This window comes from Oncorhynchus masou, chromosome 15 (genome assembly GCF_036934945.1).
Source record: "Oncorhynchus masou masou isolate Uvic2021 chromosome 15, UVic_Omas_1.1, whole genome shotgun sequence".
Taxonomy (NCBI): domain Eukaryota; kingdom Metazoa; phylum Chordata; class Actinopteri; order Salmoniformes; family Salmonidae; genus Oncorhynchus; species Oncorhynchus masou.
Window position 1 is genome coordinate 21,871,912 of NC_088226.1, and position 26,870 is coordinate 21,898,781.

The 26,870-nt window shown below is 41.8% G+C and overlaps 1 protein-coding gene across 5 annotated transcripts in view; it reads left to right on the forward strand.

The window, feature by feature from the left end:
* The window catches only part of pbx4 (pre-B-cell leukemia transcription factor 4), a 51,769-nt gene that overhangs the window by 4,455 nt on the left and 20,444 nt on the right, over positions 1–26,870 (forward strand). For 3 of the 5 annotated variants that reach the window (XM_064988682.1, XM_064988683.1, XM_064988685.1), the window contains exon 2: positions 2,760–2,833. In XM_064988682.1, coding sequence (XP_064844754.1) covers positions 2,760–2,833 — 74 coding nt within the window. Of the gene's footprint in view, positions 1–805; positions 920–2,759; positions 2,834–26,870 lie in introns of all 5 variants that reach the window. The other 2 variants (XM_064988680.1, XM_064988684.1) reach the window with 1 other exon arrangement.

The following is a 26,870-nucleotide window of genomic DNA, read 5'->3' on the forward strand; positions in this document are numbered from 1 at the left end:
TAGGCAGCATTTAAATCCTATTATGTGTAGGGTTGTCACTATCCTCAACCCTACACATAACCCTAATTAGTTGTATATGTAGGTCTGAAGACTTGAGATGCTCTAGATCAGTGAAATTACACACTAGTTGTTTCTCTCAGCAGAGGTAAGCTTGATTGATTTATTTTTATTTGAAAGTTTAACAAAATACATATACACACCTTATACATTGTGAAACTTGCCAGGGATGACAGTCAATTACTTATTTCCATACAGCAGTAAGATGGAGAAAGAAGTCGATGGACGGCTGATTTTCGACTTGGACATGATGTAGCCCATCATGGATTAGTCCAGTCCATGATTTGTATGGTCTGATAAAGGCCTATTCAATTCTGATAAAAATGTTTGCTTTTGATTTTGACTAAATGCTCTCCTATCACTCGAAACAAGAGGGCCAAATGAGGTGACTGCCGCTTTGATTGGCATATCTCTGTGTGCACACAAACACATACGCCATCAAATGTAGCCTACCTAGGCCATGCATGTCACCTGTGGGACCCCTTGCATGCATGCATACATACATCGCCCTTATACTGACCTGGAGTGTGGGGTGTTACTTTCTGGGCCGGCTGGCATGAGAGAACCGATGAGATGGACAACAGTGGTGCTAGGGAACTGCGTACCTGGTCTGACCTAGTGTGATAGAACGGCTAATGTTTTCCTATCTGGGTGGTAGCGGAGATAACAGATAAGACGACGACGACAACTAGTGCACTACCTGTCCTGCCCGCTCCTCACCCTCTCCTCCCTGTTACCCCATGTCCAGATGCTGGCCAGAGGAGTCGCCGGCGCACTGGGGCGGATCAGATGACCCCGCAGAGGGAGGGGAAGCTGGGGGGGGCACGGCAGGGGGTGGCCTGCCGCTCAACTTCCAGCACAGGTCAGTAGTGTATAAGTCTACCGGACCCACAGGACCGACCGCATGCCCCATGAAAGCACGAGCACCACACCTGCTCCTGCTCACCCCCCCCCCCCTGACTCCCACCTCCCTCCATAGCCCCTCTCCCACTCAAACCCAGCAGTGATTTTTCAAATAAATAAAAATGTTTTTACCTGAGCAGCTCTCGAAAATGTAAGCTCAGTGAGACAAACCTGTGTAAATAAAGGTTACATAGAATTAAGACCCACATACAGGTGGACACAATTATGCGCTCGCTCGAAGGAGTAACGTAACGAGCGTTCCCCTCGTTATTGGCAGACACTTCTTATCAGCAAAAAAATACTCACGCATTTCCCAATATGATATAGCCTAGGTTAGGCCTCCTACATAGACACGAGTGGAGTTGAGGTTTGGGGTTGCCTACTCATATTCATTTGTCTTGGTTGTTTTCATTCTCCCTCCGATGCCTGTGTCGGGTCCGTTTCAAAAGTTTATCAGTTGAACACTTTGTCCATCTCTCCTTTTGGGTAGTATTATTTTTAACCTGTATTATTTGGTGATTTATTTATTTTTGTTATCCATCAAATCCATGAGTGTACGTTTTAGCTGTCTTGTATTTCAGCACATGATCTCCCAATGTATTTCATACGTTTGAAAATGAGATGTTTTGTGGTTTATAAATAGGCCTAGATAAAAAAAAATCCTTAAAGGTTCCCTTCAGATGAGGACCACAGCTCTAGGGACATGACACTCTGGAAGGGCTCAATATTAAGCTCTTCACTGAAGCTGCACAGATCAGAGCAATGATGAATATGTGAGTCATGTTTCTATGTGTGTGTGTACAGGGATTTTCAGGCTTTAATGTCAAGGCCTCTTAAATATTATGAGCCCCTGGGCAAGAACCCCCTGCTAAAAATTGCCGCCATTTAAGTTCCTGAGAGCAGCATGCAGCTCGCAAGCTTTGCAATGACTACCAGTGTTAATACTGCTATTACACACATTTTGCCATGAGGTTGTGAGAATCTTTGCAGTTTAAAAGCAAATGTCCTACTATTCTACACATTTTGGCGTGGCTTAAGACAGCATATGAATGTGTCTGAGCAGTTTGGGTCCCTAACAAAGTTTTTTTTTTTTTTTGGGAGGGGGGCTGCCTCTGGAAATATTAATATTTTGTGTGGGGGGGGGGGGGGCTGGAAGTCGGGGCCCCAGGGCGCATGCCCTGCGTGCCCGTCAGTAATAAGGCCCTGACTACCACTGCTGTACAGTTTGTGCGCATGTGAGCGAGCACTAAGCAGTGATGGAGCATGGCCCATTAGTTTGTTTTAATTGAATATTCTAATTGAGAGTTTATAATATAATTAAAAGTCAAGTGTCACTGAGTGGGTGTTCAGCAGAGTATGCTTTCACCCAAAAATTGCTGTGCGAGTACAAAAGTAACATGCTTGGGAGGGAACTTTACTGTGCTACAGGGGACCAAGATATTAAAATCAATGTGAAACTGTGGATGTATTCTAGACCTATATCTTTGTCATTCATTAGTATCAGAGCTTGTAACCCAGATGTAGATGATTTCTTAGTTTAATTCCTGTGGTAATACAACTGTTTTCCTTTTTTTTTTGTATTTTGTTTATATTAGCTTTTAGAAATCCGCTAATACAGAACCTTGCTCTACTAGATCAACGCTGGATGGGACGAACCTCATCGACTCCAACCTAGCTCTATTTTCCTTGGAATGGCACATGCTATGAAATGACTAGAATATGTACCTGCATCTCCTTATCTTACCTCCAATCCGCTCTCTCTTTCTTCTTCCCCTCGCTCTCTCCTTTCTCGCCGGTAGGAAACACGCCCTGAACTGTCACAGAATGAAGCCCGCCCTCTTCAGCGTTCTGTGTGAGATCAAAGAGAAGACGGGTGAGTCTCCACTTCCCTTTTTTGTTCTCAACTCTCGTCCCAGTCTGCCTGAATCCCAGTTCGCTACCATTTCTACTGAAATGTGCACTCAATAGGAATTGTTTTATAACGCAAACACACATTTCTGTGAAAACAGACAATAATATGGTATCTTAACCCCCACCCCACATGTTTCAAAGCATTGGATTGGTGTAAGCATGACCTGTATTTCCAGGTTGTTTGTTTCAGACAGGTCCTATGGGTGCCTCCACTAGTTCGTTAATGGTTCCCCTGGCACCTGGTTCATTACCTATTTATACCTCCAGATAATACTGTGTATTGATCTCATTGGTTGATTTGGTAGCTGAGGTTCGAAAGGAAATTAGATGGTGGTTTTTGTTATGCTGAGGTGATCTTAACCTGCTGGAAGCGATCGCGCTAATGTCATCCATGTGGAGTACACTTTACTTGTCTGGGAGCAATTTCAGTCAGGGAAAGGATCTGTGACAATACATTTTATTTATTTATATATATATATATATATATATATATATATAGTGTGAATATGGACACCCCTTCAAATGAGTTGATTTGGCTACTAGGCACGCCATGCAATCTCCATAGACAAACATTGGCAGTAGATTTGCCTTACTGAAGAGCTTAGTGACTTTCAATGTGGCACTGTCATAGGATGGCACTTTTCCAACAAGTCAGTTCGTAAACTTTCTGCCCCGATTAACTGTGAGTGCTGTTATTGGGAAGTGGATATGTCTAGGAACAACAACTGCTCAGCCATGAAGTGGTAAGCCACACAAGCTCACAGAACGGGACCGCCGAGTTCTGAAGCACGTAGTGTGTAAAAAATAATTTTGTCTTCAGTTGCAACATTTATTAGCGAGATCCAAACTTCCTCTGGAAGCAATGTCAGCACAAGAACTGTTCGTCGGGAGCTTCATGGGTTTCCATGGCCGAGCAGCCGCGCACACAAGCCTAAGATCACCGTGCGCAATGCCAAGCGTTGACTAGAGTGGTGTAAAGCTCACCTCCATTGGACTCTGGAGTAGTGGAAACATGTTCTCTGGAGGGATGAATCACGCTTCAGAATCTGGCAGTCCGACAGAGAAATCTGGTTTTGGCGGATGCCAGAAGAACGCTACCTGCCCCAATGTATATTGCCAACTGTAAAGTTTGGAGGAGGAATAATGGTCTGGGGCTATTTTTAGTGTTTTTTTGTTCATGGTTCGGCTAGTCCCCTTATTTTCAGGGAAGGGAAATCTTAACGCTACAGCATACAATGACATTCTAGACGATTCTGTGCTTCCAACTTTGTGGCAACAGTTTGGGGAAGGCCCTTTCCTGTTTCAGCATGACAGTGCCCCTGTGCACAAAGCGAGGTCCATATCGAAATGGTTTGTTGATCGGTGTGGAAGAACTTGACTGGCCTGCACAGAGCCCTGACCTCAACCCCATTGAAAACCTTTGGGATGAATTGGAACGCTGACTGCGAGCCAGGCCTAATCGCCCAACAGCAGTGCCCGACCTCACTCATGCTCTTGTGGCTGAATGGATGCAAGTCCCCGCAGCAATATTCCAACATCTAGTGGAAAGCCATCCCAGAAGAGTGCAGGCTGTTATAGCAGCAAACGGGGGACCAACTCCATATTAATGCCCAGGATTTTGGAATGAGCTTTTCCAGACCAGCCATGGATCTCATTGAAAAGTTCTCCGTTCCTATCTTATTAGCTATTCCAGTCAGCTAGCTAGCGGGCAGCTCTCTCTGGCATTGTTCAAAGGAGGAGGCCAGCTCAGGAGTGGATGGATGGATGGCAGATTGATGGTTGTGGTGACTAGCGTGGGAGGAGATGGGCTGGGCTTTACAGCTACCTGCCCTCCTTTCTCTCCACTCTTTTACCTCTCTTTTTCATGGATTCTCTCGTTTCCCTGCCTTAAATTATGTCCCCATCCTCCTCTGCTCTCTCCTCTCTTCCCTCTCCTTTTGCAATACAGTTTGAAAGTGCTGCTGCACTGCCGCCTGTTGTGGTGACCTTTCAGTAGTGCATTATTGCCCTCTCCTCATAGGACCCGACTAAAGGGTAGGCTTGAATGGGTGGGGGATAGCCTGTTGCCCAGGCAACTTGTTGCCCAGGCAACTTGTGGCCTTATTTACCCTAATGCCATTCACTTCGATATTTCACATTAAGCCTTCTAGTGGAGAGAGGTCTGAAAATGTGGAGATGGAATTGAGGCGGTGGGAGTTATAGGTTATATCTGGTTGGTTTGGATGTCACCTTCAGCTTTGCTGTGGTTATTAAATACACTGAACAAAATATGTAAATGCAATAATTTCACTGCGTTCATATAAGGAAAACAGTTGTATTAAATAAATCTATAGATTTCCCATGCCTGGGAATGCAGATATGCATTGGTTGGTCACAGATGCCTTTTAAAAAAACCTGGAAGTGGCATGGATCAGAAAACCAGTCAGTATCTGGTGTGACCACCATTTACCTCATGCAGCTCTGCACATCTACTCGCATAGAGTTGATCAGGCTGTTGATTGTGGCCTGTGGAATGTTGTCCCACTCCTCTTCAATGACTGTGCGAATTGCTGGATATTTGCGGGACCTGGAACACGCTGTCGTACACATTGATCCAGAGCATCCCAAACATGCTCAATGGGTGACATGCCTGGTGAGTATGAAGGCAATGAAAGAACTGGGACATTTTCAGCTACCAGGAATTGTGTACAGATCTTTGCGACTTGGGGCTGTGCATTATCATGCTGAAACATGAGGTAATGGTGGCAGATGAATGGAACTACAATGGGCTTCAGGATCTCGTCACGGTATCTCAGTGCATTCAAATTACCATCCATAAAATGCAATTGTTATCTTATGTGTTGTCTTATGCCTGTCTATACCATAATCACACCGCCACCATGGGGCACTGTGTTCACAATGTTGACATCGGCCAACCGCTCACTCACACGATGCCAATCACACTGTCTGCCACCTGCCTGGTACAGTTGCAACCGGGATTCATCCCTGAAGAAGACACTTCTCTAGCATGCCAGTGGCCCTACGAAGGTGAGCATTTGCACACTGAAGTCGGTTACGACACAGTCAGGTCAAGACCCTGGTGGAGACGACGCACACGCAAATGAGCTTCCCTGAGACGATTTTTGACAGAAATTATTCAGTTGTGCAAACCCACAGTTTCATCAGCCGGATGTGAAGGTCGTTGGGCTGGCGTGGTTACACATGGTCTGCAGTTGAGGCCAGTTGGACGTAATGCCAAATTCCCTAAAACAACGTTGGAGGTGGCATTTGGTAGAAAACATTAAATTATCTGAAAACCGCTCTGGTGGACATTCCTGCAGTCAACATGACATTTGCACACATCCTCAACTTGAGACGTCTGTGGCGTTGTGACAAAACTGCACGTTTTTAGGTGGCCTTTTATTGTCCCCAGCACAGGGTGCAGCTGTGTAACCATGCGGTTCAATCAGCTTCTTGATATGCCACACCTGTCAGGTGGATGGATTATTTTCACAAAGGAGAAATGCTCACGAGCAGGGATGTAAAGAAATATGTGCCCCAAATTGGAGAGAAATTAGCTTTTTGTGCATATGGAAAATGTCTCGGATCTTTTTTTATTTCAGCTCATGAAACATGGGACCAACACTTCACGTTGCGTCTTATATTTTTGTTCAGTTTACTTGCATCCATGACAAGTGGCTTGTTGAACTGTTACAATACCTGTGGTTGTATGTAGGCCAATGCTATTGTCTATCATCTTCACCTCTGCTCCAGTCTGCTGGCTATTCTGTATTTAGTTCCCCTCTTCCTACCAGCTGCGTATAGGCCTACCTGCTCTGCCATTTCCCTGTATCTCCACAAGACCCCCTGCAGGCTCCATGATGTGCCTCTGGAATGTCAATAGAAATCATCCCTTCCTCCTGCTCTCTGTATCCTGCGCTCTCTCCTCCTCTCTCCTCTCCTCCTCTCTCCTCTCCAAATTCAATTCAAAGGGCTTTATTGGCATGGAAAATATGTTTACATTTGCAATGGCAAGTTAAATAGACAATAAACAAGGGAAATTAACAATCAGAAATGAACAGTCAACATGCCACACACAAAAAAAGTTACAAGAATAGACATTTCATATGTTACAATGTGCAAATAGTTGAAGTAGGAAAGAGAAAATCAAACTGATTTAACGTAGGAAGAAAGGTTTTATTTATAATGGTGTTTGTTCTCCACTGGTTGCCCTTTTCTTGTGGCAACAGGTCACACATCTTGTATATGTGTGTATGTATATATACATATGTGTCAACCGATTATGATTTTTCAATGCCGATACCGATTATTGGAGGACCAAAAAATACAGATTAATTGGACGGTTTTAATGTTTATTTATTTGTTATAATGACAATTACAACAATACTGAATGAACACTTATTTTAACTTAATATCATACATCAATCAAATCAATTTAGCATCAAATAAATAATTTAACATATTCAATTTGGTTTAAATAATGCAAAAACAGTGTTGGAGAAGAACGTAAAAGTGCAATATCTGCCATGTAAAAAAAGCTAACGTTGAATTTCCTTGCTCAGAACATGAGAACATATGTAAGCTGGTGGTTCCTTTTTAACATGAGTCTTCAATATTCCCAGGTAAGATGTTTTAGGTTGTAGTTATTATAGGACTATTTCTCTCTATAGCATTTGTATTGGATGTTCTTATAGGTAATATAGTATTGCCTGTGTAACGGTATAGCTTCCATCCCTCTCCTCGCCCCTACCTGGGCTCGACCCAGGAACACATCCACAACAGCCAGCCTCGAAGCATCGCTCCACAAAAGCCGCGGCCCTTGCAGAGCAAGGGGAACAACTACTCCAAGTCTCAGAGCGAGTGACGTCACCGATTGAAAAGCTATTAGCGCGCATCTCGCTAACTAGCTAGCCATTTCACATTGGTTACACCAGCCTAATCTCGTGAGTTGATAGGCTTGAAGTCATAAATGGCTCAGTGCTTGAAGCATTGTGAAGAGCTGCTGGCAAAACGCACAAAATTGCTGTTTGAATGAATGCGTATGAGCCTGCTGCTGCCTACCATCGCTCAGTCAGACTGCTATATCAAATCATAGACTTAATTATAACATAATAACACACAGAAATATGAGCCTTTGGTCATTAATATGGTAGAATCCGTAAACTATAATTTCGAAAACAAAACGTCTATTCTTTCAGTGAAACATGGAACCGTACGTATTTTATCTAACGGGTGGCATCCATAAGTCTAAATATTCCTGTTACATTGCACAACCTTCAATGTTATGTCATTATAATGGTAAAATTCTGGCAAATTAGTTTTCAACGAGCCAGGCGGCCCAAACTGCTGCATATACCCTGACTCTGCGTGCAATGAACGCAAGAGAAGTGACACAATTTCACCTTGTTAATATTGCCTGCTAACCTGGATTTCTTTTAGCTAAATATGCAGGTGTAAAAATATATACTTCTGTGGATTGATTTTAAGAAAGGCATTGATGTTTATGGTTAGGTGCAGTCGTGCAACGATTGTGCTTTTTTTGCAAATGCACTTTTGTTAAATCATCCCCCGTTTGGCGAAGTTGGCTGTCTTTGTTAGGAAGAAAGTCTTCACACAGTTTGCAATGAGCCAGGCGGCCCAAACTGCTGCATATAACCTGACTCTGTTGCAAGAGAAGTGATGCCTTTTCCCTAGTTAAAAGAAATTCATGTTAGCAGGCAATATTAACTAAATATGCAAGTTTAAAAAAATATATAGTTGTGTATTGATTTTAAGAAAGGTGTTAATGTTTATGGTTAGGTACACATTATTTTTCGCAAATGCGCACTGCATCGATTATATGCAACGCAGTACACGCTAGATAACTACACATGGTTGATGATATTACTAGTTTAACTAGTGAAGGATTGTTTTTTTATAAAATAAATTTAATGCTAGCTAGCAACTTACCTTGGCTCCTTACTGCATTCACGTAACAGGCAGGCTCCTTGCGGAGTGCAATGTAAGGCAGGTGGTTAGATCGTTGGACTAGTTAACCGTAAAGTTGCAAGATTGAATCCCCGAGCTGACAAGGTAAAAATCTGTCGTTCTGCCCCTGAACAAGGCAGTTAACCCACCGTTCCTAGGCCGTGATTGAAAATACGAGTGTGTTCTTAACTGACTTGCCTAGTTAAATAAAGTTTAAACATTTTTTTTAAACAATTCGGCCAAATCGGTGTCCAAAAATACCGATTTCCATTTGTTTTGAAATCGGCCCTAATTAATCGGTCAACCTTTAGTGTGTGTGTGTGTGTGTGTGTGTCTCGTTATGGCCGTTCTCTTGCATTTCAAAGATGAATATTATTATTATTTTTTGCATTATCTTTTACCAGATGTAATGTGTTCTCCTACATTCATTTCACATTTCCACAAACTTCAAAGTGTTTCCTTTCAAATGTTATCATGAATATGCATGTCCTTGCTTCAGGTCCTGAGCTACAGGCAGTTAGACTTGGGTATGTAATTTTATGCTAAAATGGGTGCGATCCTTAACTTCTTATGGTATAGGGGACGCTTGCGTCCCTCTTGGCCAAAAGCCAGGGAAAATGCAGCGCGGCAAATTCAAATAAATTGATATAACAATCTAACTTTCATTAAATCACACATGTAAGATACTAAATTAAAGCTACACTCATTGTGAATCCAGCCAACATGTCAGATTTTAAAAAGGCTTTTCGGCGTAAGCATAAGAAGCTATTATCTGATGATAGCACAACCGTAAACAAAAAGGGTAGCATTTCAACCCTGCAGATGCTACACAAAACGCAAAAATAAAATGTGAAACATGCCTTACCTTTGACGAGCTTCTTCTGTTGGCACTCCAATATGTCCCATAAATATCAGAATTGGCCCTTTTGTTCGATTAATTCCGTCCATATATATCCAAAATGTCAATTTATTTGGCGCGTTATGCAGTTACACAGTTCCTAGATGGCCGTACTTATTCATTGCACAAATGGGGCGGCAGGGTAGCCTAGTGGTTAGAGCATTGGACTAGTAACCCGGAAGGTTGCAAGTTCAATCCCCCGAGCTGACAAGGTACAAATCTGTCGTTCTGCCCCTGAACAGGCAGTTAACCCACTGTTCCTAGGCCGTCATTGAAAATAAGAAGTTGTTCTTAACTGACTTGCCTAGTTAAATAAAGTTAATAAAGATAAAATGTTTTTTTTAAATGAATAACTTCAACCAAATACCAAAGACTGGTGACATCCAGTGGAAGCGGTAGGAACTGAAACCAGTTCCTAAGAAATATTGTTTCCCAATGAGAGCCCACTGAACAGACAGACAAAAAGACTTCTGAACGGTTAGTCCTCTTGCCTGCTAAATAAGTTCTGTTATACTCACAGACATGATTCAAACAGTTTTAGAAACTTCAGTGTTTTCAATCCAATAATAGAAATAATCTAATAATAATATGCATATCTTATATTCTTGGCATGAGTAGCAGGAAGTTGAAATTGGGCACGCTATTTATCCAAAAGTGAAAATGCTGCCCCCTATACCTTAAGAAGTTAAGAGGCTATTTTGCGCCCATGTGTATCATCAACGCTCACCTAAAAAGCCGTTATGCCACTGGTTTAGAGAAATTGTCATTGTTTTAGGGCCACAGTCGTGGCGGCAGGTGTTCTAGTGGTTGGGCCAATAACCAAAAGGTTGCTGGATCAAATCACTGAGCTGACAAGGTAAAAAGCTGTCGTTCTGCCCCTGAACAAGGCCGTTAACCCACTGTTCCCTGGTAGGCTGTCATTGTAAATAAGAATGTGTTCTTAACTGACTTGCCTAGTTTAAATAAAGGTTAAAAAACAGTGTGGTGTTGGCGGTGCGTCTTAATCAGTTTTAGCTCAGAAAATCCCACCCTCGTCAATCTCGCGCTGTAGGTGGCCACTTAATCCTGCCTAATGTACCTGCCGTGCTTGTAACAAGCACCACGTGACTGGGTACTACCGGCATTTTTCATAATGAAAAATGTATGAATTGAAGAACACAATCTAATTTAACTCATAACACATAGTTGACTGATGTTATTTACTTAAAGTAGCTACAAAAAAAGAGAGTTTTGACACAATTGAAAAATACTGTCGGCTGTTCAGCCTTCAATCAGGGTAGATTGAAGGAGAGGAGACTGGTTAAAGAAGGATTTTTAAGCAGTCTAAGCCTTGTCTATTTCCAAATACCCCAGTATACGGTATACCACCAAAGCCTAAATTACATTGAGCGGATTTCTGCTGATACCTGTTTTTTCTTTTTGCTTAGCATATTTCTTTACTGTCTTTAGTATTTCTATATAGTGAAGGCGTATGTCTCTCTCTCTCTCTCTCTCTCTCTCTCTCTGCTGCAACCTATGGAAGGCCCCAATCAGTAGTCCTCTAGTATCTGTACTAGATTTTCTGCAGTCTTTACACACAGGCATGAACGAACACACACCCACACTGAACAGCAGAGATAAAAGCAAACTCAGTGCTCTGGTCTACTCCTGCTGCTTCGGTCTTGTCCTCTCCCCCTCCTTCTCTCCCTTCGCCTCGCTCCCATTCTTGAAAGAGAAGACTTGCTCTGAACTCAGGGCTTTGATATGGTAATGTTGGGGGGGGAGTGTGTGGGGGAGGGGAGGTGAATTCCTCTGAGTGCTGCATTTGGGTAGATTGTTTTCATTGTTAAAGAAATGTTCTGCTCAAAATGCCAGGACCCCCCCTCCTCTCCCCCTTCACCACCAGTCTCGCTCTCTTTCTCGCTTCTTTCTGTTCTTTTTCTGTTTTGCTCTCCACCCCTCTCCTCTTGTCTCTCTCTCTATCCCTCTTTCTTTCTCTCACGTTAAATATTACCTTCATCTGAGTGAACATTTAAAAAACTTTATTTTTATATTTTTTAAATCTTTTGTTGACGATTCACTCTGAAACAAATTAAAAGCAGAGGGAGAGACAGAGGAATTTTGAATTGATCAAAGTTGAAGAGACAATTCCTTTTCTTCCACTCTGGGTTGACGGCCTGTTCTGTTCCTTTTCTCTCTCGGGCATTGGCATTAAAAATAGCTACTGGTGCAATGGGGAAAGTTTTGCCAAAAGCTACTGCGGTTACTTTTTAATCCTAGTTTGCCTGCGTGGATTCTGCTCTCCTGCCTTTTTTCTGCAGCTAAGTTTTCTTTCTCGACATGACCCTGGTACACTTCTTTCATTCCTCCTTCTTCTCTCTGCACTGCTTTTCCTGGGTAATAATATGCTGTTTAGCAGATGCTTTCATCCAAAGTGACATAGTCGTGCAGGCGTACATTTTTACGTATGGGTCGACTGGAACCGAACCCCCGTCCCTTGGTGTTGCAAGCACCATGCTCTACTGAATGAGCCTGCATAGCGATCTGACTGAACCAGTGTTACGTTTTGAGCCAGCGTTGTAGAATGTTTTAATGACGGAACATGTAAACCTCAAGCACGTCTGTTTTAGGCCTGTTTATTGAAATCGAGGTACAAGCCAGGGTTTTGGAATCGACTTCAACCCACTTAAAAGCAACAGCCATGTTGTTTTTCAGCCTCCAAATGAAGCTGTTTGCTTTTATTGGTTGTTTATTGAAAAGAAAGGCAATAAGCTGTAATTATTTCCTGAAATTAACCTAGTTGTTGTTATTATTATTATTATAATCAATAACATATGCCGTTTAGCAACTGATTTTATATAAAGAGACTTAGTAATGTGTGCAAAAAATGTTACGTATGGGTGGCCCTGGAATTGAACCCACAATCCTTGCGTCGCAAGCGTCATGCCCTACCAACCGAACCGTAAAAGACACCACAGTTAAATGTTGAATGTCTCTGACCGTAGACATCCTTGACTGTTCTAGGTCAGGGTTTGTCAACCTCAGTCTGTGTACTGTAACTGTTACCTGGGACGATGCTGCTTGAGCTCGTTCACTGACTGATTTTAGTCGGCTTTCAAAAGTTAGGCCTAGATTTATTGTAAAATGTTCTCAAAGGACCAAAACACCTATCTTGCCATATCAAGTACAGAAAAGGTTGAGAAACACTTGTCTCGGGCTGTGTCGGAAAATGCATCCTTTTGACCTGCCCTGGTCAAAAGTAGTGCACTTGGTTTTTTAAATAAGGTACAGTTTCAGACACACACACAGCATTGGTCCTGGCGCTGCTGTAGTACCGACTAGAGCTATCGGCCCTGCCGTCCCAGTGAATCACATGGCTAATTAAGCCCTTTTAATTATTATTCTTTTTCAAAGAGCTTCATTTGAACCTAGCTGTAAAACTTAACGAGTTGTTGGAGAAACCTCAGACTTTTTAATGCATTTTTTTTTACGAGGTTAAGTCCTTCCGGCGTCTGTTGGCTGAAGAGCAGGCAGAGCCCAAAGTTTGGGTAAAGGGAAATTCCTATAGGCAATGTACAGTATGCCACTTAAAACAAAAGAGAAACACATTCCATTTACAATGCGTTAGGACAACCTGGATGAAGCTGGTTGACTGAATGTAGAACAAAATGATTCTCAACTTGGTTTGTAAATGATAGCCTGCTTAGGTTCAGTTGTCAAGGGTAACTACTAGTGTTGCACAGTATACTGAAACGGTACTTTTTCGATACTAAACTCAGCACAAAAAAAAGCAAAAACAGCCCTTTTCAGGACCCTGTCTTTCATAGATATTTAGTAAAAATCCTAATAACTTCACAGATCTTCATTGTAAAGGGTTTAAACACTGTTTCCCATGCTTGTGCAATGAACCATAAACAATTAATGAACATGCACCTGTAGAACAGTCGTTAAGACACTAACAGTTTACAGATGGTAGACAATTAAGGTCAAAGTTATGAAAACTTAGGACACTAAAGAGGCCTTTCTCCTGACTCTGAAAAACACCAAAAGATGCCCAGGGTCCCTGCTCATCTGCGTGAATGTGCCTTCGGCATGCTGCAAGGAGGCATGATGACTGCAGATGTGGCCAGAGCAATAAATTGCCATGTCCGTACTGAGACGCCTAAGATAGCGCTACAGGGCGGACATCTGATCGTCCTCGCAGTGGCAGACCATGTGTAAAAACTAGAGGTCGACCGATTTATGATTTTTCAACGCCGATACCGATTATTGGAGGACCAAAAAAGCCGATCCCGATTAATCGGCCAAATTTTTTTATTTTGATTTTTTTTAAATAAAATGACAATTACAACAATACTGAATGAAAACTTATTTGAACTTAATATAATACATCAATGAAATCAATTTAGCCTCAAGTAAATAATGAAACATGTTCAATTTGGTTGAAATAATACAAAAACACAGTGTTGGAGAAGAAAGTAAAAGTTCAGTATGTGCTTTGTAAGAAAGCTGACGTTTCAGTTCCTTGCTCAGAACATGAGAAAATATGCTGGTGTTTCCTTTTAACATGAGTCTTCAATATTCCCAGGTAAGAAGTTTTAGGTTGTAGTTATTATAGGAATTATAGGACTATTTCCCTCTATACCATTTGTATTTCATTAACCTTTGACTATTGGATGTTCTTATAGGCACTTTAGTATTGCCAGTGTAACAGTATAGCTTCCTTCCCTCTGCGCGCTCCTCCATGGGCATCGAACCAGCAACACAACGACAACAGCCACCATCGAAGTAGCGTTACCCATGCAGAGCAAGGGGAACAACTACTAGAATTTCTGTGTCGTTTGAAACGCTATTAGCGCGCGCTAACTAGCTAGCCATTTCACTTCGGTTACACCAGCCTCATCTTGTGAGTTGATAGGCTTGAAGTCATAAACAGCACAATGCTTGACGCACAACGAAGAGCTACTGGCAAAATGCACGAAAGTGCTGTTTGAATGAATGTTTACGCGCCTACTTCTGCCTACCACCGCTCAGTCAGATACTTGTATGTTCAGTCAGATGATATGCAACACAGGACACGCTAGATAATATCTAGTAATATCATCAAGCATGTGTCGTTAACTAGTGATTGTTTTTTATAAGATAAGTTTAATGCTAGTTAGCAACTTACCTTGGCTTACTGCACTCGCGTAACAGGCAGTCTCTTTGTGGAGTGCAACGAGAGAGAGGCAGGTCATTATTGCGTTGGACTAGTTAACTGTAAGGTTGCAAGATTGGATCCCCCGAGCTGACAAGGTTCCTAGGCCGTCCCACTGTTCCTAGGCCGCCATTGAAAATAAGAATGTGTTCTTAACTGACTTGCCTAGTTAAATAAAGGTATATAAAAATAAACAAATCGGCGCCCAAAAATACAGATTTCCGATTGTTATGAAAACTTGAAATCGTCCCTAATTAATCGGTCGACCTCTAGTAAAAACATCTGCACAGGTTCGGTACATCCGAACATCACACCTGCGGGACAGGTACAGGATGGCAACAACTACCCGAGTTACACCAGGAACGCACAATCCCTCCATCAGTGCTCAGACTGTCCGCAATAGGCTGAGGCGCTGGACTGAGGGCTTGTTGACCTGTTGTAAGGCAGGTCCTCGCCAGACGTTGCCGGCAACAACGTTGCCTATGGGCACAAACCCACCGTTGCTGGACTAGACAGGACTGGGAAAAAGTGCTCTTTACGGTTTTGTCTCACCAGGGTGATGGTGGGATTCGGTTTATCGTCAAAGGAATGAGCATTACACTGAGGACTGTACTCTGGAGCGGGATCGATTTGTAGGTGGAGGGTCTGTCATGGTCTGGGACGGTGTGTCACAGCATCATCGGACTGAGCTTGCTGTCACTGCAGGAAATCTCAATGCTGTGCGTTACAGGGAAGACATCCTCCTCCCTCATGTGGTACCCTTCCTGTAGTCTCATCATGACATGACCCTCCAGCATGACAATGCCACCAGCCACATTGCTCGTTCTGTGCGTGATTTCCTTCAAGACAGGAATGTCAATGTTTTGCTATGGCCAGCAAAAGGCCCGGAACGCAATTCCATTAAGCACGTCGGGACCTGTTGTATCGGATCGGAGGGTGAGGGCTAGGGCCATTCCCCCCCAGAAATGTCTGGGAATTTGCAGGTGCCTTGGTGGAAGAGTGGGGTAACATCTCACAGCAAGAACTGGCAAATCTGGTGCAGTCCATGAGGAGATGCACTGCATTACTTAAAGCAGCTGGTGGCCACACCAGATACTGACTTTTGATTTTGAGCCCCCCTTTGTTCAGGGACACATTATTCCATTTCTGTTAGTCACATGTCTGTGGAACTTGTTCAGTTTGTCTCAGTTGTTGAATCTTATGTTCATACAAATATTTAGAAGAAAAAGAAATGCACACCTATTTAGGTGAGGTGCTGGCTAGCGGAGTAGAAAACTTGAAAATAAGAGGGCCCGCACACTAGGAGCTCAGATGCAAAAATGTAGTTACCAACGTTTCGACAGCCAAGCTGTCTTCATTAGGGTATCTTGTTATGGTCATACAAATATTTACACATGTTAAGTTTGCTGAAAATAAACACAGTTGACAGTGAGAGGACGTTTTTGTTTTTTTGCTGAGTTTAGAACATGAAAAACAGTTTGGTACTAGAATTTGTTACTTTTGCTAACTTCTGTCAAATGCGTCTCACTTCATATACGGAATGAGAGGATGGAGTCTGTGTACTTTGTCTGAATCTTCTCAAGGGGGCTGTAGTAAGCTAGCCAGGCTACTTGCATTTGCGCATGCATGCGGCTAACACAGTGCAAGCCACTTTTGAGAAGCAAGCGAGAGGAGAGAGAAATTGAAGACCGCATGGCTTCTTTATGACAAACTTCATGTCTCCACGCCCGCAACTTGTTGACAAAACTGGCTCCAGAAGCGAGCTATGGGAATACTTTGCTTCCATAGCAGATGAGGGCAAGCCCATCAAAACAACTATGTGAAAGTTGTTACAAAGCAATACAAGGCAAGGGAGGTTTTGAGGCAAAACGACTAACTATTACACATGACATTTGCATTGTAACGTCATTCTACGAGCAGCAACATTTGAATAATGTTTGAGTGACTAACCACGTTTCCATCCACAGTTTTAATGGTAGTAAATGTAAAAAAAAATAAAAAAAATAATCACAACCGCTGTGATGGAAACGGGACGTTTCCGCATTTTATAAATGTCGACATGATGGGCTCTCTTTGTGTCTGTATAATGAATTATGCGAGAGGGCGGTGAAAATGCTTTCATGCACCAATATTTATCTAATAACCATATCAACATTCACTTGGAGGTGTGTGTGTGTGTGTGATCCTCCCACTATGACTTTGGAAAACATGCAGTTTATTAGGCTATAGATGAAATAAGTTATGATGAACTTCACAGGGTGGTCAAAGTGCACGGTGATCTTGATGCTCCTTTCCAATAAATATCCATGCTCTTATTCTGGTGATTGATGTTTGACAAATAAAAACATTCTCTTATCCATGATAATCTCATGTAGACTAGCCTACCCGCACTGTATCTGCAAGCTGTTGGCCAGAGAGCACGTGCCAAGACCGGAGTTGGCTATTTAATGCCACAGTTTTTGTAACAAAGCTATCGGTAGAGTTGGAAATGTGATGGAAACATATTGAGAGTTAAGATTTTCATTTGGTGAATGAAAACTCAGGAAAAAGTACATTTTGTGTGCACGGTCATCAAGCACAAATTTTTATCCACAAGTCTGTTTGGTGGAAACACCACTGGTGGGAAAATGTGCATATTTTCTTTAAGCTGATTCTAGAATATTCTCACAAATCTGTTGCCAATTGGATGGAAACTTAGTTGGTGACATGAACATAGAGTATATTCAGCATGACATTGATGTGAGCATTGTAATATGATTGAAACTCATAACTTGGCTATAATAGCAATATGTTAAGATGACTTTGCGTTTGTCTGGGCTTGCTAGCAGTAGCCACTAGCCAGCCAGCAGCCCTGGCAGTTGAAATGCGCTCTGGAAATCGTAGTATGCTGTGTAAAATCCATTGTATTTCTATGGTGTGTGTGTGTGGACTATTGCAATATAGAAGCTTAAGAAATGAGCTTCAGTGTTTTTATGTTTTCGAACTAAACTATTAATTGATTACATGAGTCATTACAGCTAAATAATTGTATGTCATTTTTCCTAATATTACGGCCTTCGATGAGCCAATTAACCCTGATGTGTCAAATTTAAAATTTTAGAACCGTTTAGATGTTATTGTACAATTATTTTGTATGCTCTGAGTCTCATGGTTCTGCAGAAGGAACATTTAAATATATTATTCTGTTATTTAATATGGTGTTATTTTTAAAAATATAATATAGAATATCTTTGTTTTAAGTTATCAACTCACATTTTATTTGACACATGCTCTGACATTACAGTGAAGTACTTACTTACAAGCCCTTAACCAACAATGCAGTTTTAAGAAGAATACACAATAAAAGTAACATTATTAAAGAGCAGTATAAAATAACAATAGCGAGGCTATATACGGGGTACCGGTACAGAGTCAATATGCGGGGGCACAGGTTAGTCGAGGTAATTGAGGTAGTATGTACATGTAGGTAGTTATTAAGGTAACTATTCGTAGATGATAACACAGTAGCAGCTGTGTATAAAGGGAGGGGGGGGGCAATGCAAATAGTCTGGGTAGCTATTTGATTAGGTGTTCAGGAGTCTTATGGCTTGGGAGTAGAAGCTGTTTAGAAGCCTCTTGGACCTAGACTTTGACAATTTTTAGGACCTTCCTTTGACACCGCCTGGTATGGAGGTCCTGGATGACAGGAAGCTTGGCCCCGGTGATGTACTGCACCATACACGCTACCCTCTAGTGCCTTGCGGTCAGAGGCTGAGCAGTTGCCGTCAACATTTTGTTCAACGTTTTCAAAAATAAAGCCCCGTGGTTATTCTGTGACTTAAGCTAAGACACATTATTTTTGCCGTGTTATACTTTTGGTATTGCATATCCTTTCGGCATTGAGACTCGTGATACTAAACCTGGTATCGAGGTCAACGTTCTGTTATCGTGACAATACTACTAACAACGTAGACAAATGAGGATAACCCAGTCAGATACTTGTATACACAGCTCCTTGACTGACTCATACTCTCTACTGACTAAGGACATTTTTATTTTGTTTATTGCATCGATGCAGTTACATTCAAGCTGGTATATTGTCACTCACACACCCCAGATGATTTCATTCCGTTTGTCACTGTCGACCAATCTGTTTGTTCCTTCACGGAATGAAGAGAATGAAAAAGAGGGGTGGGGAGAGGGAAGGGAGAAGGAGCGATAGAGATTGATGAGGCATTAAGAGCAGTAGTAATTACTGTGTCCATTCCCCCACGCCAGATTGGCAGACGGCTAATATCACACAGACCTCTGGACCTGACAGACACCCAATCCACGCCCCCCGCCCCCCCGGCCCCCAATACAAGCCCTCCGACCGGGGAGGCAAGATCATCCCCAGGCTTGGTTGTGCCTAATGGTAGGTGGGCTGACTGGCCTGTGGTGTGGTTACCAAACCCCCTTGTTTTATTCCTCCACAAATTAAAGGCTCTCGTCTCGATGCTGTTGTGATTGTTACCCAGAAATGATTTGATTTTTGAGATTAAAAAAAAAAAATGCTGCATTGGACCATTTTTTATTTTCTTTTTTTTAAGCCTAGTCAGAGGTAGGATGCCTTCCGACAGTACTTTGCACCTCTGAACAGTCGACAGTCGCTCTCTTTTGTGTTCACACAGCAAAGACCTTGGAAGTCGTCAGCCACTCAGCTTTGTAAAAATACTCCAAACCAGAAGGTGGCAGAAGTGTTGTTTAGCAATACATTTGTATTTATTTTTTATTTCACCTTGTATTTAACCAGGTAGGCTAGTTGAGAACAAGTTCTCATTTGTAACTGTGACCTGGTCAAGATAAAGCATAGCAATTCGACACATACAACAACAGAGTTACACATGGAATAAACAAAACAGTCAATAATACAGTAAAACAAAGTCTATATACAGTGAGTGCAATAAATAGGCCATGGTGGCGAAGTAATTACAATATACCAATTAAACACTGAAATAGTAGATGTGCAGAAGATGAATGTGGAAGTAGAGATACTGGGGTGCAAAGGAGCAAGATAAATAAATAAATAAATAAATACTGTATGGGGATGAGGTAGGTAGATGGGCTATGTACAGGTGCAGTGATCTGTGAGCTGCTCTGACAGCTGGTGCTTGAATCTAGTGAGGGAGATCTGTATCTCCAGCTTCAGAGATTTTTGCAGTTCGTTCCAGTCATTGGCAGCAGAGAACTGGATGGAAAGACGACCAAAGGAGGAATTGGCTTTGGGGGACCAGTGAGATATACCTGCTGGAGTGCGTGCTACGAGTGGGTGCTGCTATGGTGACCAGTGAGCTGAGATAAGGTGGGGCTTTACCTAGCAGAGACTTGTAGATAACCTGTAGCCAGTGTGTTTGGCGACGTGTACGAAGTGAGGGCCAACCAACGAGAGCGTACAGGTCGCAATGATGGGTAGTGTATGTGGCTTTGGTGACACAACGGATGGCACTGTGATAGACTGCATCCAAATTGTTGAGTAGAGTGTTGGAGGCTATTTTATAGATGAACTCAACGAAGTCGAGGATTGGAAGGATGGTCAGTTTTACGAGGGTATGTTTGGCAGCATGAGTGAAGCATGCTTTGTTGCGATATAGGAAGCCAATTCTAGATTTAACTTTGGATTGGAGATGTTTGATGTGAGTCTGGAAGGAGAATTTACAGTCTAACCAGACACCTAGGTATTTGTAGTTGTCCACGTATTCTAAGTCAGAGCCGTCCAGAGTAGTGATGCTGGACAGGCGGGCAGTGATCGGTTGAATAGCATGCATTTAGTTTTACTTGCGTTTAAGAGCAGTTGGAGGCCACGGAAGGAGAGTTGTAGGGCATTGAAGCTTGTCTGGAGGTTAGTTAACAGTGTCCAGAGGGGCCAGAAGTACACAAAATGGTGTCATCTGTACCAGAGAATCACCTGCAGCAAGAGCAACATCATTGATGTATACAGAGAAGAGAGTCGGCCCAAGGATTGAATCCTATGGCACCCCCATAGAGACAGCCAGAGGTCCGGACAACAGGCACTCCGATTTGACACACTGGATGGACTCTATCAGGTAAGTAGTTGGTAAACCAGACGAGGCAATCATTTGAGAAACCAAGGCTGTCGAGTCTGCCAATAAGAATGTGGTGATTGATGGAGTCAATGAATACGGCTGCACAGTAATGTCTCTTTTCAATGGCGGTTATGATGTCGTTTAGGACCTTGAGCGTGGCTGAGGTGCACCCATGACCAGCTCTGAAACCAGATTGAATAGCGGAGAAGGTACGGTGGGATTCGAAATGGTCGGTGATCTGTTTTGTTAACTAGACTTTCGAAAGACCTTAGAAAGACAGGGTAGGATAGATATAGGTCTGTAGCAGTTTGGGTGTAGTGTCACCCCCTTTGAAGAGGGGGATGACCGCGGCAGCTTTCCAATCTTTGGTAACATATCCATGCGTATTGCTTATGGTATAGATTCCAAGCTATCTGCGCTAATGTTGCTGTTGTGTAGAAAGCCCTTGTTGAAACTAGCCACAGCTCGATAACTACCTAGCAAGATGACGAAGAAATCGTTTAATTCAATCTCCATAATCCCATACTGTCAGTGCCAGCCCATAGCCAAATGTTTAGCTAGCTAGCTAACGTTGGCATATTCGATAGCTAGCACAACATGGCTAGCTAGCTAAGGACACTGCACTAACTCGGCAGCTAACACAGGCAGCTGTTACATGGAAACTAGCTATTCCATTGTGGTTTAATTATGTCAATACTAGCTACAGTGGTTAGCTAGTTCGGAGGAAGTATTGTGTCTGTGCACTTAGCTAGCTACCATCCCATAGCACTTTGAAGTGCAGTGAGATTCTCAGTGTGTTTCATGCTTCAAAGGCCCTCTCCTCAATGTGAAACAAGAGGCAGCCCCGCCACTTGGTTAGCTGTAAAGCTGAGGGATACCGCTGGAGAAACGTAGGCCTCCCCACTCTCAAATTCATAGATACAAGTGTATAAGGTCAGATCTATACTACGTGAGGAACCATGCCTGTGTTCCAGTGGTCTTAGCCAATACCCCTCAGCTTGTCTCTTCTCCCTCTCTCCTGTTCAGTGGGGAGCTTGTAGTAAAAGCAGCCACTGTCAGTCCTCTTAATTAAAGACGTGTAAATGTGGCCTCAGCTGGATTGCATTAAAGGTGGCAGTGGCAGGCGGTTGGAGTGTCGGAGCTCCCAGTGCCCTAATCCCCACTAATTAAGGATTAATTACAATTGATGGAAGGGAGCCTTCTAGCCTGGTCCCAGATATGTTGGTGCTGTCTTGCCTGACAATGAACATAGGAGTTGGCAAGATGACACACACAGATCTGCGACCAGGCTAAGAGCTTGTAGAACTCCTCCACACCAACCAGAGAGAATATGTTTTGTGTTTTACTCACCGTGCCTTTTTAGAGTGCATTACTTTTGATCAGAACCCCTGTTAGACATAAGTGAAAAAAGGCCATCGCTCACTTGGATATAATTATCTAAGTCAGCAGCTTCCATGGTGTGTGTGTGTGTGTGTGTGTGTCTGTCACGGAAACTGTCCAGGATTAGGTAGTGTGTTGAGGGTTATTGGTGGTATTAAGGACCCCTTCTCCTGGTAAGCCTGTGGAGCTGCTGTGGTGTTCTCCGGAGATTAGATTGGTGACACCTTGGATTTAGGCTTTGGATACAGCCTTTTGGTTAATCTACTCTAATCTGGCAGTCTCCCACAAAGGTGTAAACACAACACTCATAAGAATGCACATTAACAAAACTCGCTCTGCAGCAGGGATCATCAACTAGATTCAGCGACGGGACAATTTTAAATTAAATAAAAATAAATTATTGAGCGGATGGCCAGAACATAATTACAAATAATTTTTCACAAGAAGCCCAAACGGATATAATTGGACTAAAACAATTTCAAACCTTGCTTACATTTTGTATTGTCTTGCATATGCATGGGAGTACTTTAAATTTAAAATCAGTTGGAGTTGATTTCCTAGTGTTTTTACTAGAGGTCGACCGATTTTATGATTTATTGGAGGACCAATATCCAATATTGATAGCAATTTATTGGAGGACCAAAAAAAGACTATGCCTATTTTTTCATTTTATTTTTTTGTATATATATTTATTTATTTCTAATAATGACAACAACAATACTGAATGAAGGCTTTTTAACTTAAGTCGCAAATAAATAATGAAATATGTTCAATTTGGTTTAAATAATGCAAAAACAGTGTTGGAGAAGAACGTAAAAGTGCAATATGTGCCATGTAAATAAGCTAACATTTCAGTTCCTTGCTCAGAACATGAGAACATATGAAAGCTGGTGGTTCCTTTTAACACGAGTCTTCAATATTCCCAGGTAAGAAGTTTTAGGTTGTAGTTATTATAGGACTATTTCTCTATACCATTTGTATTTCATATACCTTTGACTATTGGATGTTCTTATAGGCACTATAGTATTACCAGCCTAATCTCGGGAGTTGATGGGTTTGAAGTCATAAACAAGCATTGCGATGAGCTGCTTGCAAACAGGAAAGTGCTTGTTTGAATGAATGCTTACGAGCCAGCTGCTGCCTTCCACCGCTCAGACTGCTCTATCAAATCATAGACTTAATTATAATATAATAAACACACAGAAATATGAGCTATAGGTCATTAATATGGTCAAATCCAGAAACGTTCATTTCGAAAACAAAACGTTTATTCTTTCAGTGAAATACGGAACCCTTCCGTATTATATCGAAAGAGTGGCAACCCTAAGTCTAAATATTGTTGTTATATTGCACAACCTTCAATGTTATGTCATAATAATAAATACGGTCTTTGTTAGGAAGAAATGGTCTCCACACAGTTCGCAACGAGCCAGGCGGCCCAAACTGCTGCATATATTCTGACTCTGCTTGCATTGAACGCAAGAGAAGTGACACAATTTCCCTAGTTAATATTGCCTGCTAATCATGAATTTCTTTTAACTAAATATGCAGGTTTAATAAAGGTATTGATGTTCATGGTTCGGTACATTGGTGCAACAATTGTGCTTTTTTCACAAATGCTCTTTTGTTAAATCATCACCCGTTTGGCAAAGTAGGCTGTTTTTTTATTTTTTTTATTTCACTTTTGTTTAACCAGGTAGGCTAGTTGAGAACAAGTTCTCATTTGCAACTGCGACCTGGCCAAGATAAAGCATAGCAGTGTGAACAGACAACAACAGAGTTACACATGGAGTAAACAATTAACAAGTCAATAACACAGTAGAAAAAAGGGAGTCTATATACATTGTGTGCAAGAGGCATGAGGAGGTAGGCGAATAATTACAGTTTTGCAGATGGGTAACACTGGAGTGATAAATGATCAGAAAACACAGGTAGAGATACTGGTGTGCAAAAGAGCAGAAAAGTAAATAAAATAAATAAAAACAGCATGGGGATGAGGTAGGTAAAAATGGGTGGGCTATTTACCGATAGACTATGTACAGCTGCAGCGATCGGTTAGCAGCTCAGATCAGCGATTTTTGCAATTCGTTCCAATTGATAAATTAACAGGCACCACATTGATTATATGCAACGCAGGACAAGCTAGTTAAACTAGTAATATCATCAACCATGTGTACTTGACTAGTGATTATGATTGATTTGTTTAATGCTAGTTAGCAACTTACCGTGGCTCCTTGCTGCACTTGCGTAACAGGTAGTCAGCCTGCCATGCAGTCTCCTCGTGGATTACAATGTAATCAGCGTCCAAAAATGCTGATTTACCGATTGTTATATGAACTTGAAATCGGCCCTAATTAATCGGCCATGCCGATTTAATCGGTCAACCTATAGTTTTTAGTCTTCTGTCCAACAATGAATTAATAAAAAAAAAATCTGACAACTTGGAGGGCCAAATAAAACCACTTGGGGAACCCTGCTCTACAGGCTGTATAGTTTGTTTCAAGCAGGCTATGTTTGTGAGTAGCTTAACTAATTAGAGTACATTGTAGTACCTACTTACCTGTACCCTAAATGTGTCCTATAATACTATTTAGTATAACCGCTGAGTCTGTGTGTTTGCTTATAGAGTTCGTGCTAGTGTAATCAGACACAGACAACCAACATGCGTGCTTAGCATCTCCAGCTCTCTCCCCGGTAACATCTGACTCTGTCATGGTGCTCGTTGGTTCGTTATAAATGGCCGCTACTCCTCTGATCTACTGCTTAATTGCCACCTCATTTGCATAACAGTGCAAATGAACAACCTCTCAAATGAGCGTTCATTTTTCAGGTCTTTAGGAGCTCCTTCAGAGGCGACTCTTAACGAGCACGGGAAAGTAGGCAGCTGGGCTGATGAGAGGGAAGACGAGTAGCCTACATGTACATATCACCTCGACTAACCTGTACCCCCCCGTACCCCTTTTTATATAGCCTTGTTTTATGAACTTTTTACATTTTTTTTCAATACTTTTTTTCCCCCAAATATTTTACTAAACCAACAGTTTACATTTTTTTATTTTTTTATTTTATGAAGGGACTGCAAGTAAGCATTTCATGGTGAGGTCTACACCTGTTGTATTAGATGCATGTGACATAACATTTGATTTGAGAGGGAGAAGGATGGAGGGGAAAGGAGAGATGTAGTGTTGTACGGTATACTGAAACGTCATACTTTCTTGATACTAGAACATAAACGGTTCGATTCTAGAATTTGTTACTTTCGGTACTTCAGTCAAATGTGTCTCAGGTCGTATACTGATTGAGAGAATCAAGTCTGTCTCCTTATAGCGCGAGTGCACCATTCCTGCCTCTTGTCTGCTCCACTTACTCATTCGCTAGAGCACTTGGGAGTCTGGACTGCATCATGATAGCTCTCCACTCATGCTGCACAGAAGTTAAAACACTTGAATAATGCAGCACAGCACGTAGAAATGTTTTAACTGTTCATTACTGTTCGCAAAACAATGTCCATATACAGGCTAGAACTCTTTCCAATGCAAGAAGATCTTTCCTTGCTAGCTTACTGGGGAAGCTAACATCAATTCACTACCCTAGTACTTTATTTGTGATAATATACAAGCATAACGCAAAATATGCAGATTTTTCACCAAAAACTTTAACTTAATCGTCTCCCCATGTCCAAAGAAACGTTCCCCCTTCGCCTGTCATGTCTCTTTCTCACGACCTCAACGGACTGTGTGGGCGTGTGCCTCGTCATGAACGACATCATTACTGGGTTTAAAGAGAGAGTGCAAACTTTTATAAAAGAAGAGATTGCAACTTCTATGTAAATGTTGTTGATCAGTACAATAAAATAAGACCCAAATGGAAGGGAAACCGATTTGTCATCTATAGCCACATGAAATCAATGAAAACAGGCTCAGTAACTCAATGCATGCACACAATCCTATTGAGTATGCTTTCACCTGTATTGTGTATAGGCCTCCTAGGTTACATCTTGATTTATCCAGTATATCAATAGAGATTTACTGGTCACGTAAATTGTTACTGTTATAGGGTTAGATTTGTAAAAAAAAAAAAAAAGTCAAAGTAATTGTATGATTTGTAGAATTTATTAATGAATGGCTTTGCTGTCTCTGAAAAACGACACACAATCACGTCTCTCTCTTATGCATGGGACTACTTTGGAACAGATTTCCTACATTTAAAATCAATTGGAGCTGATTTCCTAGTGTTTTTACTAGAGGATGACCGATTTTAGGATTATTCAACGCCGATTTATTGGAGGACCAAAAAAAAAGCTGATTTTTAATCGGGGTGTATATATTTTTAATAATGACAATTACAACAATACTGAAAAGACTTTTATTTTAACTTTATATAATACATAAAATCAATTTAGTCTCAAATAAATTAAACATGTTCAATTTGGTTTAAATAATACAAAAACACAGTGTTGGAGAAGAAAGTGCAATATGTGCCATGTAAAAAAGCTAACATTGAAGTTCCTTGCTCA